General features: G+C 34.1%; 1 protein-coding gene across 2 annotated transcripts in view; it reads left to right on the top strand.

Moving 5' to 3' along the window:
• Window positions 1-26,910, top strand: part of LOC149562103 (FG-GAP repeat-containing protein) — a 113,206-nt gene extending 86,296 nt beyond the window's left edge. The window contains exons 10-12 of one of the 2 annotated variants that reach the window (XM_089825648.1): window positions 23,014-23,079; window positions 25,560-25,865; window positions 25,987-26,910. In XM_089825648.1, the coding sequence (XP_089681774.1) occupies window positions 23,014-23,079; window positions 25,560-25,865; window positions 25,987-26,478 (864 nt within the window). In that variant the 3' untranslated portion in view covers window positions 26,479-26,910. The remainder of the gene's footprint in view (window positions 1-23,013; window positions 23,080-25,559; window positions 25,866-25,986) is intronic. The other variant, XM_089825647.1, reaches the window with a different exon arrangement.
• The last annotated feature ends 302 nt before the right edge of the window (window positions 26,911-27,212 follow it).

The following is a 27,212-nucleotide window of genomic DNA, read 5'->3' as shown; positions in this document are numbered from 1 at the left end:
TCTTCCTCAAGAGAATGTGATTTTGTACCCATTCTGTGTTTAAATATATCTAGACTAAGCTTGTTTCTTTTGTGTTCTCATTTATTGACTCACTAGATGTATCTCGCAAAAAAAATGCATTTTAAATTAAGTTTAAGCAATTTTTGAAGTTGCCAGATTTTTGATGAAAACTGGCCGATTTTTCCTTGAATTTGTTTTTCAGACCTCCATGATTTTTGGCTTTGGTAAGTTTTCCAACTATAGTTTAACATTACAACAGTGATTTAAAATCTTTATAAAAGAATATCCATTTTGAAAACAAATACAAATTAAAGTGATTTATAATTTTTAAAAAACATTAAATTTATAAGGCAAAATATAGCAATTTAACTTTCATTTTAAACATAAAATCAAAATGTTTTGGTACTTGATTTTAATTTTACAAAACAAAATAAAAATACTTGAGTTTATTGCATTTAAGATTACATGTAAATTTAATAATAATAAATGAACTATAATAAATATTAATATTTAAATAAAAATTAATATACTCAAAACTTGAAAAATAATAAATTTTCTTTCATGTTATGTGAAAATGTGTTTGATTATTTATTTTATCTGTCTTTAAGTACCGAATATTAAGCAGGTTCTTCTGATTAATCAGAAGCAATCCACCATATGTAGGTAACTGGTAAAGTCCTGATTATAGACTAATGGAAAGGGTGTTAAATCTAATATAAATAATTTATAGACTAACCTATACAGTTTTGTTGCAACTAGGCAACATATCTGGAAAAACTTCAAGGGGTAACCCCATCTATAACAACAAGAATGGGCTGTAATATCCAGCAACCTAACCTACTCAATCTATCCTGAAAATATGCTAGTTGACTAATCTTTTATCAGATTCGGAGTCATCACAGTAAGTTAACTTTAGAAATGTTGATAATACCAATTTTTAAGTCATTCACAGGTGCATACAAACAAATTTATACAGATGATAATTAATTGTCTAGTAATTAAAAAGGAACAATTCACAAGAAATATTGTAAAAAGGGAAATCTGAAGTACAATAATTTAAAATCTAAATCGGAAATAGGGCTGATTCAGCAGTAGGTATTCATATTAAGATGTCCTAAAAGGATCAGATCTAAATAAAATAATATTTGGTAAACAAAGTTAATATTTGATTTGAGTACTAACATTTAACACTGAGTGTGAAGTGTGATAAGATGCAGAGAAGTGGAAAATGAAGACAACCAAATGGGAGATAGCCATGAAAAGAAGTCTCTTTCAAATCTTATCCTAGGAAACTAGGAGTGCTACATCACTTTACAAAATTGATATCCATTCCTTCCATATCAGCAAGAGAAGACTGCGTATGAAATCCTCTATTGCATTTAGAAATATGAACATACAATGTATATTAATAGCAATACTAGACCTTGATCAAAGATTTTTAAGACCGGGGTATGCCTCTTTTATAATTGTATTCTGAAAAGGACTTCGGTCTCGGAAAACACTAGAGGTTTTCTTCTCCATTCTTTCCTACTAGTGCCTGTTTGAACGACGAATCTTGTAAAGTTTATTTCATTAATATATATCAAAAGGCATCGGCTGTTTACCGATTAAAAAATAAAAATATTTTTTCTTTCATGTTACTAAAAATAAAATGAAAATCTTAACACAAAACAAAAATAAAAACAAAGCAAAATGAAAAAACTATAAAATTACACATTAGACAAAAACTCTAAATATAAAATGTCCATAAAGAAATTAGAACAAAGGAGTAGTGACAAGCACAATTGGCAACGATTGCTAACTAGCGTGCTATGAATTTCACCATTGGCAGTAGACCCTACAGAACGGAAGCTCGACAGTTACAGTCCTAGAGCGAATGATATTTTTGTGTTAAACCGTGAATAATGTCCTCGCCGAGCTCACATCAAATGAATGAGATAATGAACAAAAGCCATCATAAATAAAAAAGTAACGAAAACCCCTAAAAGCCTATAAAAAAATTCATATGTATAATGTTGCAGTTGCTTTATTTGAACTTCAGCCAAATTTGTCCCTTATTGCCGAGTTGTCTTCCCCTATTGCTCAGCCTCCTGCAGCCACAACGTCTCATGATCATGAGTCAACGTAACCCTCATTTACTAATGTTGAAGAAACCCAAAACCCTAGTGCTAGTACTTTATCTCAAACCCATGTACAAACTAGGGAAGCTATCAGGGAAGAAAAAGAGAGAGGAAAAATTAATGAGGGCTAAAGAGGAATAGTTTCCTCAATCTATAATCCTTAGTTCCAAATGAAGGGAAAAGAAAAGCACACCTCCTCCTGTAACCACTTCTCTATAGCCAAGTCTACATGCAAACTAAGTAAGAAGAAAGCTCTTGCAGCCACTGAAGTCCCCCCTCAAAAGAGAAGCTCTAGGCTTAACAAAAAGTATATTGACAAATAGAAGAACTAGCTGCCAGTATTTTTGTAAAGATCTCTAAATCTATTCAAGAAATCCCTTAGGATGAAATTCATGTAATTAGCAGTACATAGGATAGACCATTGAATGTGTCGCCCATGCATATAGATGAGTTTGAGGAAGAAAGGGAGATGCAATGAATGAAAATAATAGAAGAGTGTCTTCTTGGCTCACCTGCATTGCCTTCTAATATACCAAGAAGAGGAATGAGCCTATATTCATATTCGATGTACAAATGGTTGGCCCTTCCGAGGAATGTGAAATACAAGTGATGAAAATGCAAGAAAAATGTTCCCCCAAGAACCTTTGTTGAACAATTTGATGAGAGGGAAGAGTTGCATGAGGAAGAAGTGAGAAGAAATCCCTCCAGTTCAGTAAAATATGGACACTCAAGAGGAAGAGGATCAGTTGGCAGAAGATTTGGGGTTTTAAGGGCTTGAAAACCTCATAGTTGAGTACGTGTCCTACATATAGAACCACTTTTGTTACAACCAAAGCAACATAATCTAGTACAAGCAATAGGAGTACGAGTGAAATAATTTCTGAACATAAGCTTCTTGGCTCTCTTACTTCTCATTCTTTATTATTAGATTTTTATAAAGACGAGCAATATAAGCAAATTGAGTGGGAACTTGAGAAAGCTAGAATGAAAAAGATTATAGATGAGCAGAAACAAGAGATTGATTAGCTTAAGCATAAGGTAGATACCATATTGGACATCGTTCTTAATTGATGGAATGTAGGCCTCCACCAAGGGTTTATGCACTATGTTTGAAAGAGAAGCTCATCAGAATTATTAGAGACCTATGTCCTACCTTGGACACTCCACAAGATTTTTACCATGTGTATCAAACCTCTCTTGTACAATTAGAAATTTGCTTTGTGAGTTCTATCTCCACAACTATGCTGTGCCTCTTGACACTAAATGGAACCCTCTCTCTTATAGTGGATATATTCATTTAAGGGCACTATTGTCATTGATTAAAAATGAGATTAGCACATGAGAGCAATCACGAGCATTTAGAGACAAAATGTAATATCATGTTGTCCTTAAGACATGAAGCTAGAAATCCTAGGGTATTGTATCATGATTGGATGAAATTAGTTTATGGCTTTACCCAATGACAATTGCAAAAATAGGATTATACTACTAAGAGAAGCTCACAAAGATTTTGAAAGGATGACAAGTGATGGAATAGTTTGCCCATGGAACTTATGAAATCAAAACCTCACAAGCTTACAAAACAACTTAAATATTGAGTTGTATAATCTTTGTTATGATTTCTTTGTCATATTCCTTGTTTGTGTCACAATCTATGTCAAAGACTTGGTTTCTAGTTGTCTCTAGCGACCTTATTAAATTGATACCATGGACCTTAAATGCTTTATTATATTTGTGATGAGTAAAATACACATTTATATGGTTATGGTTATATACGCAATACCTATGTATTAGTCTTAATTATGGTTCAATAAGTGGTTACTCTAATGATGGATGAATATATGTGTTGCATGTGGTTTGTGTATGTTAACATTGCAATGTAGGAATTAATGAGGTAGTATAATAAGCATAGTTACACCGCCTTGGAGGACAGGGGGTGGCGGAATGGGTGGACAGAGGGGCCTTAATTTGGGGACGGTGGGGGGATGGCAAGGGGACGGTGTTGGGTGACAGGAGGGGGGGTATATATATACATATGGTATTTAAAATGCTAGTTATGAAAATATGATTGCAATATAAGATATAAAGATGTAAAAGAGTAAATACTTGAACATTGCATTGAATTGGAACATTGAACATTAAACATAACTAGTCGAATTTGCAAATAATCAACATTTGGATGTCCCCCATCCTTAGTGGAGGTGGTGGAATCTAGTGGCGTCGTTAGGGACGGGGGGACGGAGTTTCCAAGTCCCTGGTGCGTTGAAGTCTCCAAGATGTGGGACAAAAAGGGAGGGGACACATCTTGTTGTTTCTATGATAAAATGTTTTGTCGCTCAAGCAGGTCATGTCTTTGGAGACTAAGTCCATGTAGATCAACAAGGATCAACATTTGAAGTAGTTTGATGGTGAATTGGTCACAATTCATGTGGAGCAAGTCAAATGGTTACTAGTAATGTGTAATCAATATAGGAGATAGTGGGAGCTACATCTACTCTTTGTATAGTTGGACAAGTTTGTTGTTCCTCATTTAGTGGATGGTTTTCCTCCTTTCTAGTGGTGTAATAATTCTGAACTACCTATTCTCTTGGCATTGATTTGTTAGCAGTTAGTTAGTAAGTTTGTGTAATAAATAAGTTGTAGTTCTTTGGAAGCTAGCTTAGTCAGATTAAAATTCTATATAATTGAAATTTAGTTTTCAATACGCTAAAGTCTTAAGCATGCTTTGTAATCAGTAATTTTTGCAATGGTGTTTTGAATTTATAGTGTGTAATCGAGTTCTGGATATACTCATCCTATTAGAGTAAAATCTCTTTAATCTTGTTTCTCTTCCGTAGATTTACTTCTATTTCTTATTGTCACTCTTCTTCTATGTTTCCATGTTCTCTCTCTGTTCAATATCGAATCTCTCTCTCTCTCTCTCTCCCGTTGTTCATTATAGAAACATTCTTGTGTATACTTGCATATATAGATCATTTATGATCTCCATTTAATAACACATTCATTATTTTACCATTATATGGTATTAGAGCTTTTTTTTTTTTGAAAAATAATTTCATTACCGAAATTTTTTAATTTGTTTTTCGAAATAGGTTTTGAATATCTATAATTTCTTCATGAAATTTTTGGACTTTTAGATTTTCTAAATCTTTGCTTAGGTGTGTTCATGTTTTTGTTTTGGTAGGAATTCGTTATTTTGTGGCTTGTTTATTTGTAATTTCATGGCCTTCTTTTTGGCATTTTGACCTTTTTTTTTGCACATTTTCTGCAAAGGGCGGCGTTTAGGGTGTTCTAAATTTAAACCCTTTGTCTTTGATTTTTGTCCATCAATTTTGTATCCACCTCTTATATAATCAAATTTGCCATTTTTTTGGATTTTTCAAAAATGGCTAGGGTTTCTTTTGGAACTCTTTTTTTTTCTGTGCCAATTTAAGACCTTTTTGCATAGTAACACGGGGACGCGTCCCCCCCCTTTTTGCCCGACGTCTCGGAGACTTCAACGCACCGGAGACTTGGGAACTCCGTCTCCCCATCCCTAGCAGCGGCACCAAATTCCACCACCTCCACTGAGGATGGGAGACATCCTGATATTCACTATTTGCAGATTCAACTATTTATGTTTAATGTTCGATGTTCCAATTCAATGCAATGTTCAAGTATTCACTCTTTTACACTTTTATATCCTATATTGCAATACATATTTTCATAACTAGCATTTTTAAGTACCACATGCATAGATATATTCACCCCTCTTGTCCCCTACTGTCGTCCCCCCACCGTCCCCTCGCCGTCCCCAAATTAAGGCCCCTTTGTCCCCCCATCCTAGAAACTTGTACCCCCGTTCTGCCGTCCCCCCGTCCCCCAGGGCGGTGTAACTATGCCTTTTTGTAGGTTCTTGGTGCATTTTTGCAAATTTCAACTGGGTTAGTCTCTGTTTTTTTTGGGTGTGTTGTTTTTTGTGCCTCAATTTTCGAGCCAATGGATTCATAATCTAATTTCAGATTCTTTTTGGGTTTTTTGAGCTCTCTTCTCGGTGTCCTTTCATTTTTTCTAGGTCTTTTGTCAATTTGCCTCGAAGTTTGTGCCTTTTCAAATATTCATTTTTTTTGCATAAAAAATGTGTCATTGCATTTGTCACCAATCTTCTCTTGAAGACAAACAACAATTTAATGAAAAGAACCACAACACCTGGAAGCGAAGAATGATGATGATCTTCGAGTACCGTCACCTTGAGGCGTTTGTTCTGGGTATCGAGACTCGTCCATCATAGTTATTGCTACCATAGACTGTTTTTGCAGAACATGAAGAGCTCACTGATCAACTCGAGTCTTCCTTTTATGCCTTTTGAAGATTCTCTTGCAACTTTTTTGTTTTGAAGTTAGATTGACCATTAAGGGAGGGTATTAGAGTAAAATTTGTCTACTTTTCTTTCTCTCTCTTCCGTAGATTTACTTCTATTTTTTATGGTCACTCTTCTTCTATGGTTCCAGATTCTCTCTGTTCAATATGAAAACTCTCTCTCTCTCTTCAGAATGTTTCTATTTCTCTCTCTTTGTTCGTTATAGAAACATTCTTGTGTTTACTTGTATATATAGATCATTTATGATCTCTGTTTAATAACACATTCATTATTTTACCATAATACATCCAAGGGGGCCCAATTTGTGAGCCGCCCCTTTCAATTCCAACAATAGTTTCCTGTAGCTTTATTTACAAGTTTTGGAGTTTGTCTATTCTCGCAGCCAGTAGAATCAGTTTCCCGTGACTGTTATTGCAGCCAAAATAGACAGCAGTTTCTTGTTTGCATAGGCTTAGCTTTAGCATTTGGATTTTATCAAGCATTTGAATTATTCCAATTCCAAGCATTTACCTTTTAGCATTGCTTTCCTTAAGTTGTAGGATAATAATGGCACTAGTAGGAACTTAGTACACATATAGTGCTGATCCATTTCAGGTTCATGTCCCTAGGTTGATGAGTAAATAAACCTTCCCCATGTGAAAAATAGCTACTTAGTGTGGATGTCCAATCCTTGAATTGAATTTTGTAACCTAGTTATTGATCTAATTTGGAATCCTTTTGACTAGTTATTGAATTTTGTAACATCATGTGTTTGTCTTGTATTCTTTATTCTCAGTAATCTAGAATATACCAGAATGAATTAAATGTGTACAAACCATAGTAACATGGGGACGCGTCCCCCCCATTGCCTGACGTCTCGGAGACTTAAACGCACCGGAGACTTGGTGACTTCGTCTCCTCATCCCCAGCGGCGCCACCAGATTCCACCACCTCTACCGAGGATGGGGGACATCCTGGTATTTACTATTTGCAGATTCGGCTATTTATGTTTAATGTTCGATGTTCCAATTCAATGCAATGTTCAAGTATTCACTCTTTTACATCTTTGTATCCTCTATTGCAATACATATTTTCATAACTAGCATTTTTAAGTACCATATGCATAGATATATTCACCCCTCTTGTCCCCCGTCACTGTCCCCCCATCGTCCCCTCACCGTCCCCAAATTAAGGCCCCTCTGTCTCCCCGTCCGAGAAACTTGTCCCCTCGTTCTGCCATCCCCTCGTCCCCCAGGGTGGTGTAACTATGGTACAAACCTATATAATAAAGGCATCATATAAATATTGGGTCAAGAGATATCAATCTAGTACAACTTAGTTCCCTCTATTTGGGAGAAATGTTGTCAAGTTTCTACCATTGATCACAAATCACACTCAAGAAAAAATATAAGATGATACAAGATTAGCATGGTAAAAGGTGGATTATAGATAGACTTTGGGACATAGATCTTCATGATCTTAAATTTTTGCTTGAGGACAAGTAACTTTGGGAGGCTTTTGAAACTTTTTGTTTGGGTCAAATTCGAGGCTGTCCCCCGTATAGTAATTTTTAATAGACTTCTTGGCCCTATCTATGGCATTATAAAGATACTCCATTGGGGTTTGAACCCCATTTACCAAGTGAAATACTCCAACACCAAGGACTTAAACACCTACAGTTAAAAAGTAAAAAAAGATTAACCATTAAAGTTACAAATTAATAATGAAAGACCTGAATACAGTAAAAAAGATATTCAAGTTTCCAAGTTGTCTTTACAATCTTTGTAGTTCTTTGTGCAAATTGATTGGTGAAGACATTGAATGCAACACTTCCTCCATCAGGCTTCTTCAAATAACTTGAGTCTAGCCATGCTTGAATCACAAACATTTGCTTCAAAGACGTTAAAGAAGTAAGAATGCTTAACACTAAGAAAATCATCGTAAACCTTGTAACTCCTGCTCTTATCAACTTCTTCCCTTGGGTTTGTTCACTCATCAAGTGAAGAACCCAAGGGTGAGATGTATTTTGTGATCCTTCTTTCATCCTATAGGATTGTTCACGTTCCATGTAGTTTTCCTATGTCCTCGAAAAGAAAGCCAAGGACATGTTTTGCCCAAGGTGTCCCAAAAAGTGTACTATATTTGTCTTGGAGGATCTTTCCCTTTGCCACATATGGCGCTTCATTATTGGTTATGATTTACACTACATTATCATTTCCCACCTCCATTACAACTTGTGCTAACATTAGAGCCAAAGTTTCAACAATCTTCACCTTGTTGGAGGTATCTAAGGATTTCAAAAACACCAAATCATCCTTGCAAGAAATAAAAAAACTTAATGATCGTGCAGTTTCGCCATCTATCCACCCATTGGAAAGAATGGTGTAGCCACATTGTTCCAATTGTATATTTTCTCTTCCACCACCTTTTTTCCCTAGACATCTCATCTATGAGAAACCCATAAGTACAAAGTAAAATTAGCATTGAGTGCCCATTTTGATTAAAAAATAACTCAAATTCGACAAGAATTTGTAATTACTATAAATTAAGAAAAGAACATAAATTTTGTTTACACTCTAAAATTAAGAGCTCAACATAAGTTATCAAGATTCTAAACTAAAAGTAAAAAATTAAAGCATCTAAAAACTAAACAAGTGAACTAACCTCCCTCTCAAGTCCGCTTGAGAGGGCGCCTTGTAGCCTATTCCCACCACAAACATTGTGGTAACCAAATTCAACCAATATTGGTTCTTTTGCAATGTTAAAAGTGATGTTGAAGTGGCAGCAGTAATCACTAGCAATGTTTGCTTGATGATGCACCTCCTTATTCCAACTGTTAAGCTTAGGATCGCTGCAAATGTTTGCTTGATAATGCTTGTGATTTTATTTTATTTAATTGTGTTTTCCAAAGGCACCAATCTCTCTTATGTTGTGGATGAGACAAGGAGAGACATGCTGTTGCATAGGATATGTCTTCATTATTATGTGACTAATATAATGACAATTATTTATGACTGTATTATGTGCACATATATATATATATATATATATATATATATATATATATATATATATATATATATATATATATATATATATATATGCACATAATATCTCTTGGATCATTATATTAATTACATTATATATATATATATATATAGTATGTGGTAAGTATATATATCATATCTCATATATACTAAATGTATATATGTATCTTCAATAGTTTTGACATAAGCTACAAAAACATCAACACTCCCTCTTAGCTAGGGAAGATAAACGTTTACACAATTTGATTTTACCTCAATGTAATATCAAGAATGGTATGATTATGGATATCTTTGATTAGAAGATATTCATTATAATGATATCATCTCATGATATTAGGAGTAATGGCTTCAAATTATCAACTCACATGATATTCACCAAGTACCTCGAGTAATGGCCCTAGAATATTAAGTCGCATGATGTTCACTAAGTACTCACATATTTATAAGGTATGTGCACACGTGTCACTCTATGATACTTACTATAGGAACATTAAAATCTTGGCTTGTCCACAAATATTAAATCCACCATGATATGTTTATACAATACAACTCATAGATATCTATGTGATAATATCTATCTCTCAGGGGATTGAGTTACATGATATAAATTATCATGATTTGCTTAGATATCAACCATATGCAATCCATCATGATAGAAGGTTAGATTATTGTTAAATCGTCACCTTACTATAGTAACCATAAACAAACATCAATGAAAGATCATCACCTTCCATGATGTTTCTTGAAGACATGTTGTTACATCCCGCTTTTTGACCTAATTTGAAATATAGTTGTTGAGGTTCACATGAAGTCAATTGGTAGTTTAATTTGTCATAATCTGGCAAAATGGTAAGATAGTAGTTATGATTTCAAGTGAAGATAACATGTTAGTTGATCGTTAATCACAAATTCGTAGAATTGAGATGAAGGTTAACCGTTATGATTATTTATGATTAAATAATTTATAATTTAATAATGAAGAAATTCCTTGTAGGAAGCATGTCGAAGGGGTAGAAGTTTTGCCAGAAAAGAATTAGGCATGAGCATTACCATCATTGAGCAAATGGGTTGAGGACCTGGCAACTTGAAACAGGATACATCTGGGGGACTCGCATGAGTTATTTAAATAATTAATTTAATTAAAATAATTGAGTTAAAATATAAAATGTATCTCAAAGGATTTAATTTATCTCTAATCATATTATTTTTAATAAATATTTATATACGTGCATTTAAATATAAAATGATTGGGCATCATTATAATTTAATAATTAAATAAAATGATGTTACATGTACATTATAATAATGTTCGAATTATAATAATAATTATAAATTTCGAATTATAATCTTCCAATCCTATTCTCTTCTTTTTATTATTATTCTTCTTGCTTTTAACCAATTAATGTTTGGCATGTTTAATTGAATTTATGTTTTCGAATCCGTATAAACTTCTTGGGATATGATTAGTTTTTAATCTTGAACCAGCAGAAGCCAAGAAGTCACGTCTTCTCATATTTATTTGAAGCCGTGAGTGAGAGGGGATATTATGGGAAGCACCTGACTATTTCTTTTTTCTATCGGTTTTTCTTTATCAATCCCCGACCCTCGTTCTTGTCTATGGTGGTGTGTGAACGGTTTATCATAACTCTGATAGCTTTTGCATTATTAACGTTAGAAAGAAGATGTATAATGCTTTTTCTCTTTAATATGTCTTTCCTTCCACAAAACGAGGTTTACTGTTATGCCTTCACGTATGTATTGGTTAATGCTGGCATTCATAACGTCTCTTGATCAAGACTCCTGGGTGTTAGTTTTGAGGACAGTGAGCATTCTGTGTTTGGCCTGACATAGATGTGTATGATCCTCCAAATGCTTCCGCCATCAGAACGAACTATGACCACTTCAAGGTTTTTTCTTAGTGAATTGTAAGTTAATGCTACAGTTTCCAGTACTGTTCACTTGCTCCTCCCTATAAGCAATGATAGATATCAATCTTAAATAGTTTTTGGTCTTTATAGAATATCATATGCAAAAAGATAAACAGGAACTGGAGATTTTTATATTTGCACTTAGTCATGTCTTGAAAATCTGAACATAGTTAATATACTAGTTAGAATGTATTTAAGTGTAGATGTGAAACTGGGCTAAATAAGAAGAATATGTAAGACTACTGCCGTAATATGATTAATTTTGTATTCTTTCTTATGCTAAGTTGGATGTAATTCATATGGAGTGCAACCCATATACCACCGAATTCCTTTCAGTATTTTCTTTCCATATTATTACACCAGTCGTATATCTTTTGTGCCTTTGATACATAGAATCCATAACACCGGTGCCTATTTATTTCAGACTGAATTCAAGGGATATTAAATAGATTTAAAAACATGGAATCAGCCAAAAATATTATTGATGTTTCTTAGCCATGATAGTGTATCAATCATGCATAAACAATTATCTCAGCTCAGATTTATTCACATCCATTTATATCTCACAGAGGTAAAAATGAACTCTATTCCCGCCTTTGAATTATTGTAAGACTTTGTCTTTAATATGTAATGAGGGGTTGTACTGAACCAACATGTCTCTTACAATTTGCACCTCATCCATGTAACTCATCATTTTGGTTAACTAACTGTTCTTTTCCTTGGGTGGCAATTATGAAAGGAGTGCCATTACCAACGCTGAAGTGTAAGTATTATCTGTTGTATGTGTGTTTAGAATGATGAATTGCTGCCTTCTCCAAGTGTATGCATTGGTGTTCTTCAATTGATGTAATGATAGTTCATGATAGTACAACGCTAATTTTTATTGTCCCATGTCTGTTACACATGAGTGCATCAGTTTTTGTTATTGTCATGTTATGAAGGGCTGTTTAAGCGATTTCCAACACCAAGGAAAGTATTGTAATTCTTGATTTGTTTTTCACTAAGTATAATATCTATTTTCAGTGAGTACATAATGATAGGTCAGAGAATGAATCAAATATGTTCCAACTCTTTTCTTTTCTGATTGGATATCCATCCTTAGTTGGCTAGGCATAATAGTTGAGAACTATATATATTTTAGATGTTGGTTTCTTGAAGTACATAAGAGATCAATCTTCGAGTATCCTTAAGAATGCTTCATTTATGAATTCAAATAGTAGTGTTTAAAAACCTAATTGTGTAAGTGAAACAACATCAATGCACATGCTATCACAATTTCAAAATACTATTAACACCGAGGAATTCACCGGCAGAGAATCCATGAATTGGTGAAGAGGTGGAGTTAATCTGCAAGAACGCAGAAGAGAATTCAGTTATGATTAAATTAATTAATTAAACATTCGATTTGAAATTTTTAAAGAACATAATTATGTAATCACAGATTGTGAAATGTTGGATGCATGTATAATTGACAGAACTGGTTGTTTGAGAATTCCTAACACTTGGGATTCACCCGGCTATGTAGTCAAGAAAAAGGGTGACGAGGTGAAAGAGAGGAATTTGAATAATATGAATCAGTATCAGATATGACATAACAACGTTTATCATTTTTAATATAAGTTAATTAATAGCTCATGCATATTCCTGTTATCGTGATCTCCTGCTGCCAAGTCGTATGGTGTGTTACATAACATAATGCCCAGTGGATGGCAAGATGATCCCTGCCAATTCCGGGTAGGGAGGGCCTTTCTCGTTAGAGATTGTGTGAGGATAAGTTGGGTCTGAGGTTGGGTGGTTAAGTGTCTGGCAATGTTTGACCTCTCCCCAAGATGTCAGTCGTGCGTCAGACAGAGATAAGCTATGCAATCAATTGTTTATTGGAAACAGGTATTATCACTTTTATTTGAGGAGGTAAGATTAAATTGAGTTATTTCATTGTTACCATTATTTTACACCTAGATGCAAGAGATAGATTTGTGGATTGTTTTCATTTATATAAATATTGAATATAAGTATATTTCTAATCTTGAGTTACTGACACAGTTAAGTAATCGGAAGGAAAGGAATCTAAAGCCCTAATTGATTGAGTGATAGCCGAAACCCTAAATGATACAGCAGTATCAAGAACCCTAATTGAATCCATGGTATCGGAAGTTCTAAGTGATACAACGGTATCAGTAGCCCTAACTGAACCAATGGTAAACGATGCCCTAATTGATACAGTGAAGCATCCCTAGTTTTGATTTTGATCTCAATTTCTGAGGTATGTGGTTTTCAATTTCTGTAGTAATTTCATTTGATGATATTTCAGGTTTTTAGTTAAGAAAATTTTGTCTAACTGATTTTTAACGGTAAATCTGATTCACGTGAACATGAACAATATAATTGTCTTCCTATGAAACGAAGTAATAACTGTATTCTTTGAGTTGTTAGATATTAATTAAGACCTTGGAAAATCGGATGTTACACATGTAGTAACTCACATAATATTTGCCATGAATTTCCAGAGGGTGGAACAAAGGCTTTCACCTCAAACTTATCTCTCATAGAGAAGTGTTGGGTGGATATTTTGCAACCAATAGTTTGTGCAAATTCAATCGAAAAATAAGACGACTAGCCACAACATATGAGACAAAGTCTCTCTTTAAGGAAGGCTCCCCCTTTTCACCATTCCTTGGATCAACTCAAGGTAAGCAAAAAGTTGATTGATTATGTAAGGGGTGTTACCAATATTCTTTCCTCTTTATCTTTTAGGAAATAATCCACTTCCCCACGAAGTGAGTAATGGGCAAGATTAAATCTCTAAATTACACTTCTATTTAATAGCTGGAAACTGTGATACCAATAAATCAACACCAACTCAAAGGCTGATTGAAAGCGTACCGGTTTGGCTCTAAGTCCTGTTTGTCTAATTTATAAGAAAAATCACCTCCATTGGGGCACAAAGACTTCTAGAAGTAGATAATTTCTATTCTATAACTTTTTTTAGTTTTAATATAATCTATAAGAAAAACATCTATCATTAGGGTGCGAAGACTTCTAGAAGTAGGGAAATTCTAACATTTTTTAGTGAATTTGAGATGGTAATACAAGCTACAATCAAAGCTTCCAGTTGATGTATCACGACACTCGCTCCTAGTCAAAGCATCAACTCCGATTGTTTTTAACTCACCATGCTCTATTATTTAAACATACAATAAAACATGAATCAAATACAATAGACACAAATTACAGTGAAAGCCTCCAATTTGTGCTATCGCAGTTGCTTCCAGTCAAAGCTTCAAATCCAACTGCTTCTTTTTATTCACTTTTCTTCCAAAATTGGTACTACACAATCAAAGGTCTGCTTGCACAACTTTGGCAGAGCTTTCTTGCATACAATAAAAGATGGGTTTTACAAAGAGAGGAGCATTCCTTTTAGTGTAAAAGAATTCAGAGAAAGGAGGAAAAAGTGGGAGCATCTCAACCACATTGACCTGGTAAAAACTAGGTGAGAAGAATTATTGGATTACCTATCATAAGGACAAGCAGTCAAATTACATGTAATTGCGTCACGTGCAATTCATCTCCTCCAATTATGAAAGATAGAAAACACTTGAAGAAAATGTTGAAACTGTTGATTCTGAATGAATCAATTCTGTATGCTATTAGCAAAAGCCTTGTTCTTCTTGATGATCACAGGATTGGGGATTCCTATATTTTGCACCACTGAATTCTCTTTATGAGTTTCTAGTTGTCATTTGAAAACCTGATGTGATCAAGCTTTTTCTTGTTCAAGTTGTCGTAAATTCTCCTTTGTAAATTGACACATTTTGGAGTCTTCGATACTTTAGAAACCTTCACAATGGTGTTCGGATGTAAACTTAGAACAACTTTCCATTGACACCTTTAACTCTTTTTTTTTGAAGCAAAGAGCTTGGCGCATTCTTGCATGAACTTAGGTTCTTAATCAACCATTGAAAAAATGGAGACCAAATGAATTACTGCTAATTTTGATTCTAAGCATGCCTTCTTTATTGGATGTCTCCATTCTTTGTAGAAACTCTGACATATCTTGACTTGCTGCAACATGAAAGTTTCAATGGGATTTTGACTGTTGATTATGGGTCTATGAAAGGTGAGTGTTCATAGTATGGATTAGATACTTATTGAACACATTTGGTGGTTGGGAATTATTTAAACAATGTGTATTTTGGGAAAAAATGGCCAAAATCGGGTTTAGGATGGTGGATTACATGTGGACAAAATGAGGCTTTTGCTTTGGGTGACCAAGAATGCAAGTTGGATGTGATGGAAATATTGTCATTGATGGAAAATAAGAAATGAGTCATTCCATTACTATCAAAACAAAGAAGAACCAATGAGAATGACACAACAAAGTAATGTTGAATATGACTTTCATATTATGAAAAGCACTATGTGGCTACATGAAGACACCTTAGCTAATTAAACAATGCATAACAGATGGTACAAGATGTACTAGTCAAATCTACATAGAGTAGATTCTATTCACACTGTTGGGATTAGCTTGGTTCGAAGGGTTAACTAATCATATGAAATAAGAAATGACAATTATAAATGGAAACAAGACATCAGTACTACCTGTCCTGCATATTACTCTACATCCAATATATTATATAGTGATTATTAAGAGTGATAAAATATGGAGCTTAATGAATGTATAAATAGCAATCTATGGGATGACAACAGAATCTATATGTAAATCATGCACGACAGAGACTGTTATACCTACTGATATTTATAAGGACTTCTGCAGTTAACTTCACCTTTTATAGAAGCTACAAATAAAGCCATGCACAACAATGAACATAGAGAGGAAGCAATGATAATGAAAGACGAGGGAGGGGATTCAACTACAGCCGTAAAGAGACACAATGATGCCATTAGTTTTGAAATAGAAACAAATTGTTTGGATGTAGCTACAATAAAAGCTTGAAGAACACCGTGTTAATAATATACAATAGAGATACTAATAAATATTGCCGATAGCATTAGCAGTCAAAAGTGTTTTAAATAACAAAACACATAATATAAGGTTAATATATCATTGAATGGCAAAGAAGATTGTTGACGTTTGGTAGCTTTTGTCAAATAAACCTATATATAATTATATATGAGATATAATTTATATATATAAGTTTATTGTTATATGAGAGAAATTAATATTATATATATAAAATGTTTATTATATTAATTATCTAATAAACGAATAGACATATGTTTCTTCATGACTTATTCTCAATTTAAATAAGAGGTTGCTGCCATTTGGAAAACACATACCAAATACATGGCAGGGCTTTGTACATTTGCAGCCATCCTAACAAACCAACATGGTATCAGAACCTAGTTGCAAATATTCAGAGGCTTGGAAATGCTAGATGAAGGTTGAGTGCTTGTGTTTGAGCAGAAACAACTCTTCAATATCCTGCTACAAACATTGAGTGCATTCACATTAAGGAAAGATGAACGACCTATTGTTGATCAAATACACATTAGATCATATATTTCATCTCTATTTGTTTTTTGTTAAAGGAAGAGCATGAGTGCCACTAAGAGCCTGTCCTACAATTGTTTGAGAAATTACTTTGAAAGCAAAATTTCAAGCATAAAGTGGGCATGACAAGAGGATCGGTTAATTTTCAAATGCAAAGCATTACAGAGAGCTCTCCCATCTTCAAAAAATCTATACACTAGAGACTATCAATCACAAAAAGAAGTACATTCAGTGATGATGTTGTTTGCTCTTAGAGAAATTTCGTATGAAAGCTTATGTTCTATTCACATCTGCGATCATAATTGACAACTCCACCATTGCCTATTGTGCTTGATGACAATGAATTAAAGTTTTAGGCATGTCGAGGTTTTGTTGGACCCATAAATAACCAAGTGTAAGGATTGATAGATGTGTCATCGGGCATGTAAGTATCCACGTCAGGTTTTTTTTTCTTTGACCGACGTCATTATCATGTAATATGCCAACTTACTATCAACCAAAGCATTGCTTGTGTGTGGAGATTTCCCTTCGCTTGATTTGTGACTGCGGTCTCTGTTGCGGCCCATTTGCTCCGTCAGTCATTGATTATTGGCAGCAAAAATAACAAGAGAAGCAATAGGCAGCCATTTTGGAGCGACGTAGATATATATCACACACTAGCGTAGACGACAAATAAGATAGAAAACACTAACGATCATACTCTTTCATCCCTAGTAGAATATGAATAAAATGTAGACGATTGAGGGGAACATGCATAAATTAATAATTGAGACTGACATTCTGTTAATTGGTTAGCAATTAAAACTCAATAATGCAGTGTATATATAAATCCAGGAGCTACCGAACCTGATAACCTTTAAATGTAGGAAACTCTTAAAACTATATAAATAACTAGTGTTGGTGTTACAACCCATCCAAGATGTTTCTCAGGATGTTGTATTGAATTTCCAATGTCATTGTTTGTGAGGATAGCTATTTTGAGAAATGAAGAGCATACAAGCTGTGGTCGTTGAACAAAGGGTAACCATTATGTATCGAAGAAAATTGCAGAAAAGGGAAAGATGGGTGTGATGATTGGTGGGTGAGATATGTCTTGCACACGTAAAAATGAAGAAGGCCATTAGTGTTTTATCTTCAACTTCTAGGACTTTGTACATGTGGATGACCATAAAAGTTACCATTATTGGAATAAATTGAATAACAAAATGCATTAAACATGTATGTATTGACCAAATGCATACTTCATTGCCAACGGGTAAGGTTGCCAGCAAAGGTAAAGTGGACCCTACTCATAAGTATGATATATTTTATGTTATCTTATAACGTTATAAATCAATTAATTCATACTATATATATGGTATGTTATATATTATGAAAAATAATTATTAAGTTTATGTTAATGATTTAAATTAAGTATAATGTTATCTTTATTTTATTTAAAATATAAAATGAAGAGTTATGTTGTTGGTAGTACTAATATGAGTTAAATTACTAACATCTAAATTAACATTCTTATTTGTATTTCTTTAAATACTATAAGATGTATTTGCCTTGATCTTTTCCTTCGAGAATGTTATTGTAGGAAGAGGGAGATTGAGATTCAGAGGTAGACTGATATTTAATTAGAGGCAACCTTGAAAGAGAGGGAGCAAATAGAGGATGTGATTTAGTCAACCTTCAGATAATCTCGGTCATATTGATTCAGAGGGAGTAAACCATGTTGGGATGGATTCTCTAGTGATCAACAAATTATAGCAGTCAAGAGGATTGTGGTTCATGAATATACCTCGTGACCATGTGATTTTTGTGGGTCTACCCCTTGTGTACATCATGAGGAAGCAACGACTTCCAAATGATGTCACACGTATTTATAGAAGTTATTGAAAGGTGACGATGTTACAATGGAAATGTTATCCAGTTTGCGTACGTCGCTTGTGCTTATTCTGATGATTGAAGTTGAATGCTGCTGGTTTAAAAGGTCATAGCACGCCTTAATATGGATTAAGAAACAATCCATTTAGGAAGGAATAGAACAATTTCCACTTGAATGTTTCTCTCTATAATATATTCCTTAAACAAAATGACTAATGATTTAGCCAATCTACCATTTGACTCTTTCTTTGTAATTTATCTCTACAAATGTGACAAATTTAATCGGCAAAATATATATGGGTGAGTTACAGGAAATCCAAACTATGGGTAATGTTAAGGGAACTCTGCAGGTAAGGAGTGGGTACTTGGTATGGAAGTTTACTTTCAGTTAAGGATGCTGGAAGTCCGTGATCAACCTCAACTCATCATGAATCTCCTGGTTTTATACTCAGAGCAGTTTGATCACTCATCATAGTTCTTGATTTCCTCTGTTGATGAATCTCTGCTATGTGTATGTTGACATCTTCTCACAATACTGATTGTAAGTATCATTTCACTTCTAACTGCAGTTATTATGTTCAGATTGTAGTTTTCATTATACTTTGTCTGTGATTATCAGTTAGACTCTGACATCAAGCATAGATTGTTGATAATCTTCCTTTGACCCTAATCAGTTCACAATCTTAAGGGTTCTTTTGTTCTTCTGCACTAATCAGTATTTCTATTTCACTATATATGATCAATTATATGATTTATTTCTCCTCTCAGTATATATTAATCCCCAAGTTTCCCCAGACTATGATCAATATCCATATACTATGCAGGTGCTTTTCGTGAATCTAATATTGGTAGAGATGTTTCAATGCATATAGGTGTAGAATAGTTTCCACAAACACTTCCCTGGAGTTGTATGGTCAATCTCATCTACCAAGTATCCATAGTGATAGTTTTAAATTCTCTCCAGCAAAACAAATTTTGTGCGAGCTCTGAGATTTCACCTCTTTGAGCCTTTTCTGAATACAGCTTGCATTTCTTGCTTGAAACAATTATCTTCAATTTTATTCATCCAAACAAGAAAAAATATCCAGATTTCCAGAGATTCGGATCTGCTCTGATACCATGTTAAGTTTAGGATCGCTGCAAATGTAATAGCACTGCCTGTGATTTTTTTGTTGCATTTTTCAAAGGCAGCGATCTTTCTTGTATTTATATTGTGGATGAGACAAGGAGAGACATGTCCCACATGTCTATTCATTATTATGTGATTAATATAATGACAACTATTTATGACTCTGTGTCTATATATATATATATATATTTATAATATTATATGTGGTAAGTATATATATCAAATCTCATATATACTACATATATGTGTGTGTCTTCAATTGTTTTGTCTCATAGGATTTCTCTGATAGAAGATACAAAAACATCAACACCACCCAATTCCCTCCAACGATGGTGGTGCTCCAGGTGTGTTTGTACGCTCAAAACTTTTATATAAATGGTGACCATGGCATTAGTGATGCTTTACTAGTAATATTAGAAGTGGCAACTGAGGGGATGTTGGATTTGTAGATTTGTGGGCCATGAAGAGAGCCCACTATGCCCTATGTGTTGCTTCTTTTTGTTCAAGATTGATTGTAACACCTTGAGATTCAGCTATGCATGCTCTCATGGCTTGTTTTGCCCTTTCCCTTTGCAAAATTTTCTCGTCTTGGGTAGTGAGCAAAGCATTTATTTCTCTTTTGATTACTTCTGTTGTGTTGTCATAAACCTTTGTATAATGCTTCGTGATGCTTGCAAGGTGGTATTTCAAAGAGTGTATGCCTCCATTAATTACTTTCTCACACCTGATCCCCTTAGGACGCATGATAGATGGGCATGTGTCTATTGAGGCACTGACAGACCTTAAAGCTGACCCAGTTGTGGAAGGATCTCTATTTGCCATTTTAATCAAATTTAAATCTACACATACAAATTGAAGCCACATATTAATATTTTAATAAAAAGATTTAGCAAACAAACTAAGTTAGATTAAATAATAACATAGTTGAATCTTGGAAATAAAAAAGAAAAAAGTGTTAGGCTTTGACATTTTTAGCTAAGTTACCATGGTTTGTCCCTGCACCCACCTCACCAGCAGAAGTTCAAATTGGTTCAAAGTTCGTGTCTGGTTCGATGTTTGGTCTGGGCAGGGTGCAATATTTCCTGGGCAGACCATGTCATGAGTCGTCGAACCAATTTCAAACCACATTCAAACCACATTAGTTCTGGGCCCCACGGATGGCAATAAAGTGTTTTGTTTGCAAATTTAATGAGTTTTTGGCATCCACAACCTGAAAAGGTTGTTATGAAATGCTTTTGGTGGCCTCTCATTTTCATTTTTAATGTTAAAAGAGGATGAAGAAGAAGAAGATGAGTCAACTTTATTGCTAAGTCAACTAATGCTGAAGAAGAAGAAGATGAAGAAGAAGAAGAAGATGAATATGAAGAAGATTGAAGAACTTAGAATATTAATAAATTTTTATTCTATTAGTTGAACAATGAATGTGAAACAATGATACTCGAACTTGATGTTATGATTTATTTTAAATGTTTTGAATCTTTGATGTTGAACTTGTTACTTGAATTATATGATGGTATGATCACTGTGATTACAAGTTTATGGTGTTTTTGGTGTTTAAATGTGTTAATGCTACTATGCGACATTCTAATTTTAACTCATGCTTTGTATATATATAATTTTTACATATATTTGTACTAACAAACTTAGATGAACCCAAACCCCTTCCAAAATTTTGACGAACTTGTGAACCAGTTCTTGAACATTGAACTTGAAACCGATTTCAAACCGGTAACTTTGAGTTTTAGTAAAAGATGAGATTTTTGAGAAAACAATGAAAAAATCTGAAAATCTGTTAAAAATTGGTGTTAAATATAGTTCATAAACTCTAGAACAGATTAGAGTACTGCATAAATGCCATTATGGAGTTTCTATAAACCTCAATGCAACAAAAGCAGACAAAATGCTAAAAAAAAGAAAAAAGCAAACAAAATGCTTAAAAATAATAATTTGGAAACTTACTTGAGAGTTTGAATTTGCTTCAAAATCCTCTTTAAACCCGCTTCAAATCCACTCCAAATCGATTTAAATCCTAGCAAATCACCTTACAAGACCTTGGGAGGTTTCTTTCTTTAGCTTGCACAACAAAATAGAATTCAGAAAATGCAGAATAGCCTTACGTTTTGATGTCAAAACCTATTATACATTTGCGGCCGGTTAATATACATGGAATTGCCATTAAATTGGAATCACCAATAAATGGGTGCTAAGTTACAATGATTTGGCTTTTTGTGGAACTTCTCAGTGAGAAGTTTTGGCAAGTAAATGTGATGATGAGTCATCTACTAAAATTTAGCCCTATAAGTTTAGAACTGTAATGTTCGACTAAAATTTATCGGCAATTATTGTATCTATGGTTTAGTTTAGAAATATGTTTCTAATGTTCTGAATATGTATATATCATGTTTTATGCTTGTATCTGGTTTGAATGAAATCTGATTGAAAGCATCGAAAGTCTCTCTTTATTGAACACATTTTTGCAAATACATACATTCAAAAAATATCCAGACTAGGGTATAGGATATTTCAATTGTTAAACATGGCTTGTATAATTAGCGAATATGCAATCGATATAATAAATGGAGTTAGCAGCACACATAATCTTTATCATGTCACATCATTAAACCATAACATGTCCACTTAAAGATCGAGTATGATGCAACTAGGTCTGAAATATGTTACTGCATAATCATCATAATCGAGAGCAAAGTACAGTAGAGCCATAGAATGTTTGGATTTTAAAAATTAAGTTTCCTTGAATGGACATCAGTAGTATAAAAGTGAATTTTTCATTAAATAGCTTATGAACTTATTTCTATACCTTGGCACTCGTAAAACTTAGTGTAGTTAAGATCAAATATCTAACTAGGTTGAACACTGACTTCAATGCGTTATAATATTTATTCCATGATAGTTCACATTTCCATTAATCTCAAATTTGTTTGGATACATGTTTGTAGAATTTGTTGTCAGATTGATGTAGTTGGTAATTTGTTACTAGGGTGATTGTAAATATCTTGACCTTAAGGCTAATTATTGATCATGGTTGTCCTGTTTATGTTACAGCTCCATCTACAAGAAGGGGGCTTACATGCTGACATAAATGGAGATGGAGTTTTAGATCATGTGCAGGTGCTCTTTTGTTTGGACATTAGCTTTTCATGCTAATTGTGGATGATTCGATGATTGAGTGCTAATTACTTTTGTCCTAATCAGTAGCAATTGCCATTTTTGGAGTATCAGGATGATAGGGATAAAGCCAATTACATGCATCTCATATATTCAAATTACTCTGTTCTAATCTGGTGTGTTTATTTTATTATTATTGTAGCAGGCCTGACTGTTTTCTTATTAGAATTAATATTGTGAGATGCTTACTGTGTTAGTTCTTGTTAAAGAAATTTTATCGTCCCTTCACTAGAGCTGTAAAAATAATTTCATTATCTTAAAATACGGTAGGAAACATAAGAGAAAAATGTTTCAGGTAAAAGTCAGCTATCCAATAGTAAAAGATTTTTTCAGGATTTAGACTGGAAAAATGTATTGTAAAATGATACAGTAAAAAAGATGCAGATTTTTGTTTTCAAGATACTAATATTTTTGACATTCAATGACATTTCAGTAGCATAAAAGTGTAGAAAGCAAATAAAGTTGACATCAATTAAGGAATATTGGTTCGTCACCTATTGTTCATATCGCTGATTACATTGCATTGCACAATGCATAAATAATAAGATGCTAACAGTTTTGAAATTTTCAATTACAGTCTATTTTATAGAAAGTCAACCTTTAACTAAGTACAGACTTTCAAAAAATTAGATGTATCCAATGTCCCCTTGCCATGTAGAGAGCTATGCTAGAACCTTGAAGGTGTGATGGGTGAGCTCTTGGGAAGTCCCGGTGCTTCACCTCTGTGAAAATCATCTAGATCCAATGAGTGCTAAGTGTTCCATTTATTCTAGATGGATTCATGTTGAATCACTACTCATGAAATATGGGTCAATGAGTTTGTCTCAAAAAACTACACAGTTAAACCCTGTTAGCAATATCACTTTTTATTTTTATTTTTAATATAAAAATAAAATATTAAAAGTATTATTTGAGTTAAGTGTATATGTATATATATAAAATGTTTCAGGAGTTTATATTTATTCACTTATTTATGTTTTAATATTATTATTTAGTTATATTGTAATTATATATATTTTTAATCTATCCATCTATCTATATAGAAGTCTCTATTAGTTTTTCTAATTTAAGTTTATCAACTTAATTATAGTTATGTATTTTTCATTATGATATTGGAAAATATCACAGTTCATGGGTGCAGTTTGTGGAGTCAACCAAAACAAAGTTTGTGGCTGGATAATTCATGGGTTTGCTCAGGTTCATCTTGGATGGACCAGAGTTCCCCCTGCCCCCCCCCCCCCCCCCCCGCGAATCCACGTCTGCAGCAAAACAGATCCCAAATTAGTAGTAAATTGGACCTGGGTCCAGGACTTCTGGTGGATGAATTGGTGAACATAACATTCAGCTAGTGCCAAATCAGATAATACGACACAGTTTTCATGCTAATATTGCATAACAAACTCATAAATGGCAGACATTTGAAGTTGGTCTCAAAGTAGATGTTTAAAGGGGTATTGAGCTGGCGAGCACGCAAGCAAGGGACCTCATCTGATATAAACATTAAGAAAAAACAACCCAGTGGGGTTTAAACTTTGATGGGAAGAATAATATCACAACTTAACCATTACAGAATGCCAATATCAGCAGTCCGAGAATAGTTTGTATTATGACAATTTAATCAAAACGTAAACAGTTTCTTAGTAAGAGAGCCTGACTTGGCTCATGCTATTTTAAATGTCCTCCAGAGATCTGTGTATCTTATAATATTATCAGTTGTTTTTTCAATGAATTGCTTCTCGCTCTTCAGCAGTGAAAAGTTGAAAACCATAGTTAAAATCAGCAGACCAAAACTTTTCTTACTTGGAGCACTCAGCAACTTAAAAATACTCAAGTTTCCGTAAAAAGAAGTATATGTTTTTAATTCAAAAACAGTTTAAATGCAGATGATGGAATTGCATGATAGGGCAAATAATCTTGGCAGTGCTAATGAAAAGAAGCAACCAAACTCAAATGGTGTGAGGTAAGAAAGCACACAATGGGGCAGTTTTTGCCAAAAGAGATCATCTACGCACAGAATCTATGAATGTGTCGATTAAATATCTTGCAATTACAACACAAGAAAAATCAGCATAAGAAAATTCAAAAAATTCATGAGCCACATCTAAAATGAAAAATAATATTTCATATCAAATTTTTTTTTTGAAAATTGCCATTAAAAAATTCGGTCACCATTCTTCAATTTAGATCCTTACAACAAGAATGGGATGAGATCATATGTAATCTGCTTGCTAGATCATTTGATCTAGCTTCAGCCCAATTTTCCATGCAATTTTGTGTGTCATATGTCAAATGGCTAAATTTTTACATTCATGAGTCATAGGTTTTATATCATTCTCAACGGGGATTTTCTTGGAAACAATTATCTCAACTTCTTCCAGATCCTTGTTAATTATTTTCATTTATTCTTTGAGGGTGATCTGCAGGCTGTAGGAGGTGGTGGGGCTGAACAGACTGTGTCAACAGGAACAATGGAAATACTGAGGCCTTGTTGGGCTGTTGCCAGTTCTGGAGTTCCAGTGCGGGAGCAACTTTTCAATGCCTCTATTTGCAGGTATTCTCCATTTGGCGTTTTCCACCAAGGAGATTTCAGCTCACAAACATTTGGTCACAATACTGTTAATGCTGCTCCTATAGAGGTGGCCACCCCTATACTAATTCCCAGGAACGATGGGCACAAGCATCAGAAAGGAAGCCATGGTGATGTTATATTCTTGACAAGCCGAGGCGAAGTATGTATGAGTTTGTTCATCTTGTATACAATCATATTAAAGATTTTGTTTATAGATTTCTCCACTCATTTGTATTGACTGACTTGATATGGATAACTTTTGTTATTTTCCCTCCTGGCAGGTTACCTCTTATGCTGCAGGCGTTCATGGCCAAGGTGCAATCAGGAGATGGCAATTACTAACGGGTTCATCATGGTCAAACTTGCCTTCACCTGCGGGCATGGTTGAGGAAAAGGTTGTTCCCACTTTGAAAGCCCTGGCATTGCATGTTCATGGGCATGGGTCCCAAGAAGTTGTTTTAGTTGCAGGTGAACAAGAGGCTACCATCATCTCGCCAAGTGGTAGTTTGCTTGCATCTTTTTTGTTACCCTCTCCACCTATTCTTCCATTATTAGACGGCGATTTCTCAAATGATGGCTTGACCGACCTTGTTCTTGTAACTTCAAATGGAATTTATGGATTTGTGCAAACTCGACAGCCTGGAGCCCTTTTCTTTAGTTCCTTGGTTGGATGTTTAATCATTGTCATGGCTGTCATACTTGTTTCTCAGCATTTTAACTCTACGAAATCAAAGCCAAGGGCATTCGAGAGAAAGAGCATCGACCCAAGGTAGCATAACTGTCATCAACATTATGCACATCAAACTGGATTCTTTTTTCTTTAATGACTGAAAAAGGCAGTTAAACTCCTCATAATAATCATGAGTCACATTTAGCATATTATGTAGCATGCTATCACCCAAATGGTAAATTTTAGTTGTCAGTCTTCTCATTTGAAAAGTTTTTCGAGTTTTAAAATTTCCTTTTTTATTGCATTTGAAAAACTTGTTTTCACTAGATCTGCAAAAGCTTGCGGAGTACAGAAGATGAGACATATCAATTGAAGTTAATTCGCAATTGAAAAGCGATAGGATTGGTTTATGTTTTCCGGTCATCGATCCCAGCATATCAAGATAAAACTTTCATTAAAGTCAAATGTAAGGACAGGGGTTGTATCAATTCAGACCTATCTGAGTTTTAATATAACAAGTGGCACCATTTTAATCTGCTGAGGCATTTTCAACCATTTAAAGTTTGAATGTATTATTTTTAATGACTGCTTAGATAAATCTTACCAGCCCCACAAAGGAGCTGCACATATACTGAGGAATGCCCAGAGGGTTTGAACCCTGGTCTTTCCTCCCAACAATCTGGCCCCACAAAATAACTAGCTTTTAAGAAATTTGTAATAGGCTTCTAGCTAGATATAACAATAGCAATCTCCTGTCCTCCCTTATATGACTGCCTCGAGTAACCGATGTTTTTTTCTTTGCATTTGACTTGTTTGTGGTCGTCGCCGCATGTTTAT

The sequence above is a fragment of the Cupressus sempervirens genome, chromosome 4 (genome assembly GCF_028749045.1).
Source record: "Cupressus sempervirens isolate cs-2001-9-10 chromosome 4, ASM2874904v1, whole genome shotgun sequence".
In the NCBI taxonomy this organism is placed as follows: domain Eukaryota; kingdom Viridiplantae; phylum Streptophyta; class Pinopsida; order Cupressales; family Cupressaceae; genus Cupressus; species Cupressus sempervirens.
Note: the sequence above shows the minus strand (reverse complement) of the source record. Positions and strands in the feature narration are given on the sequence as shown.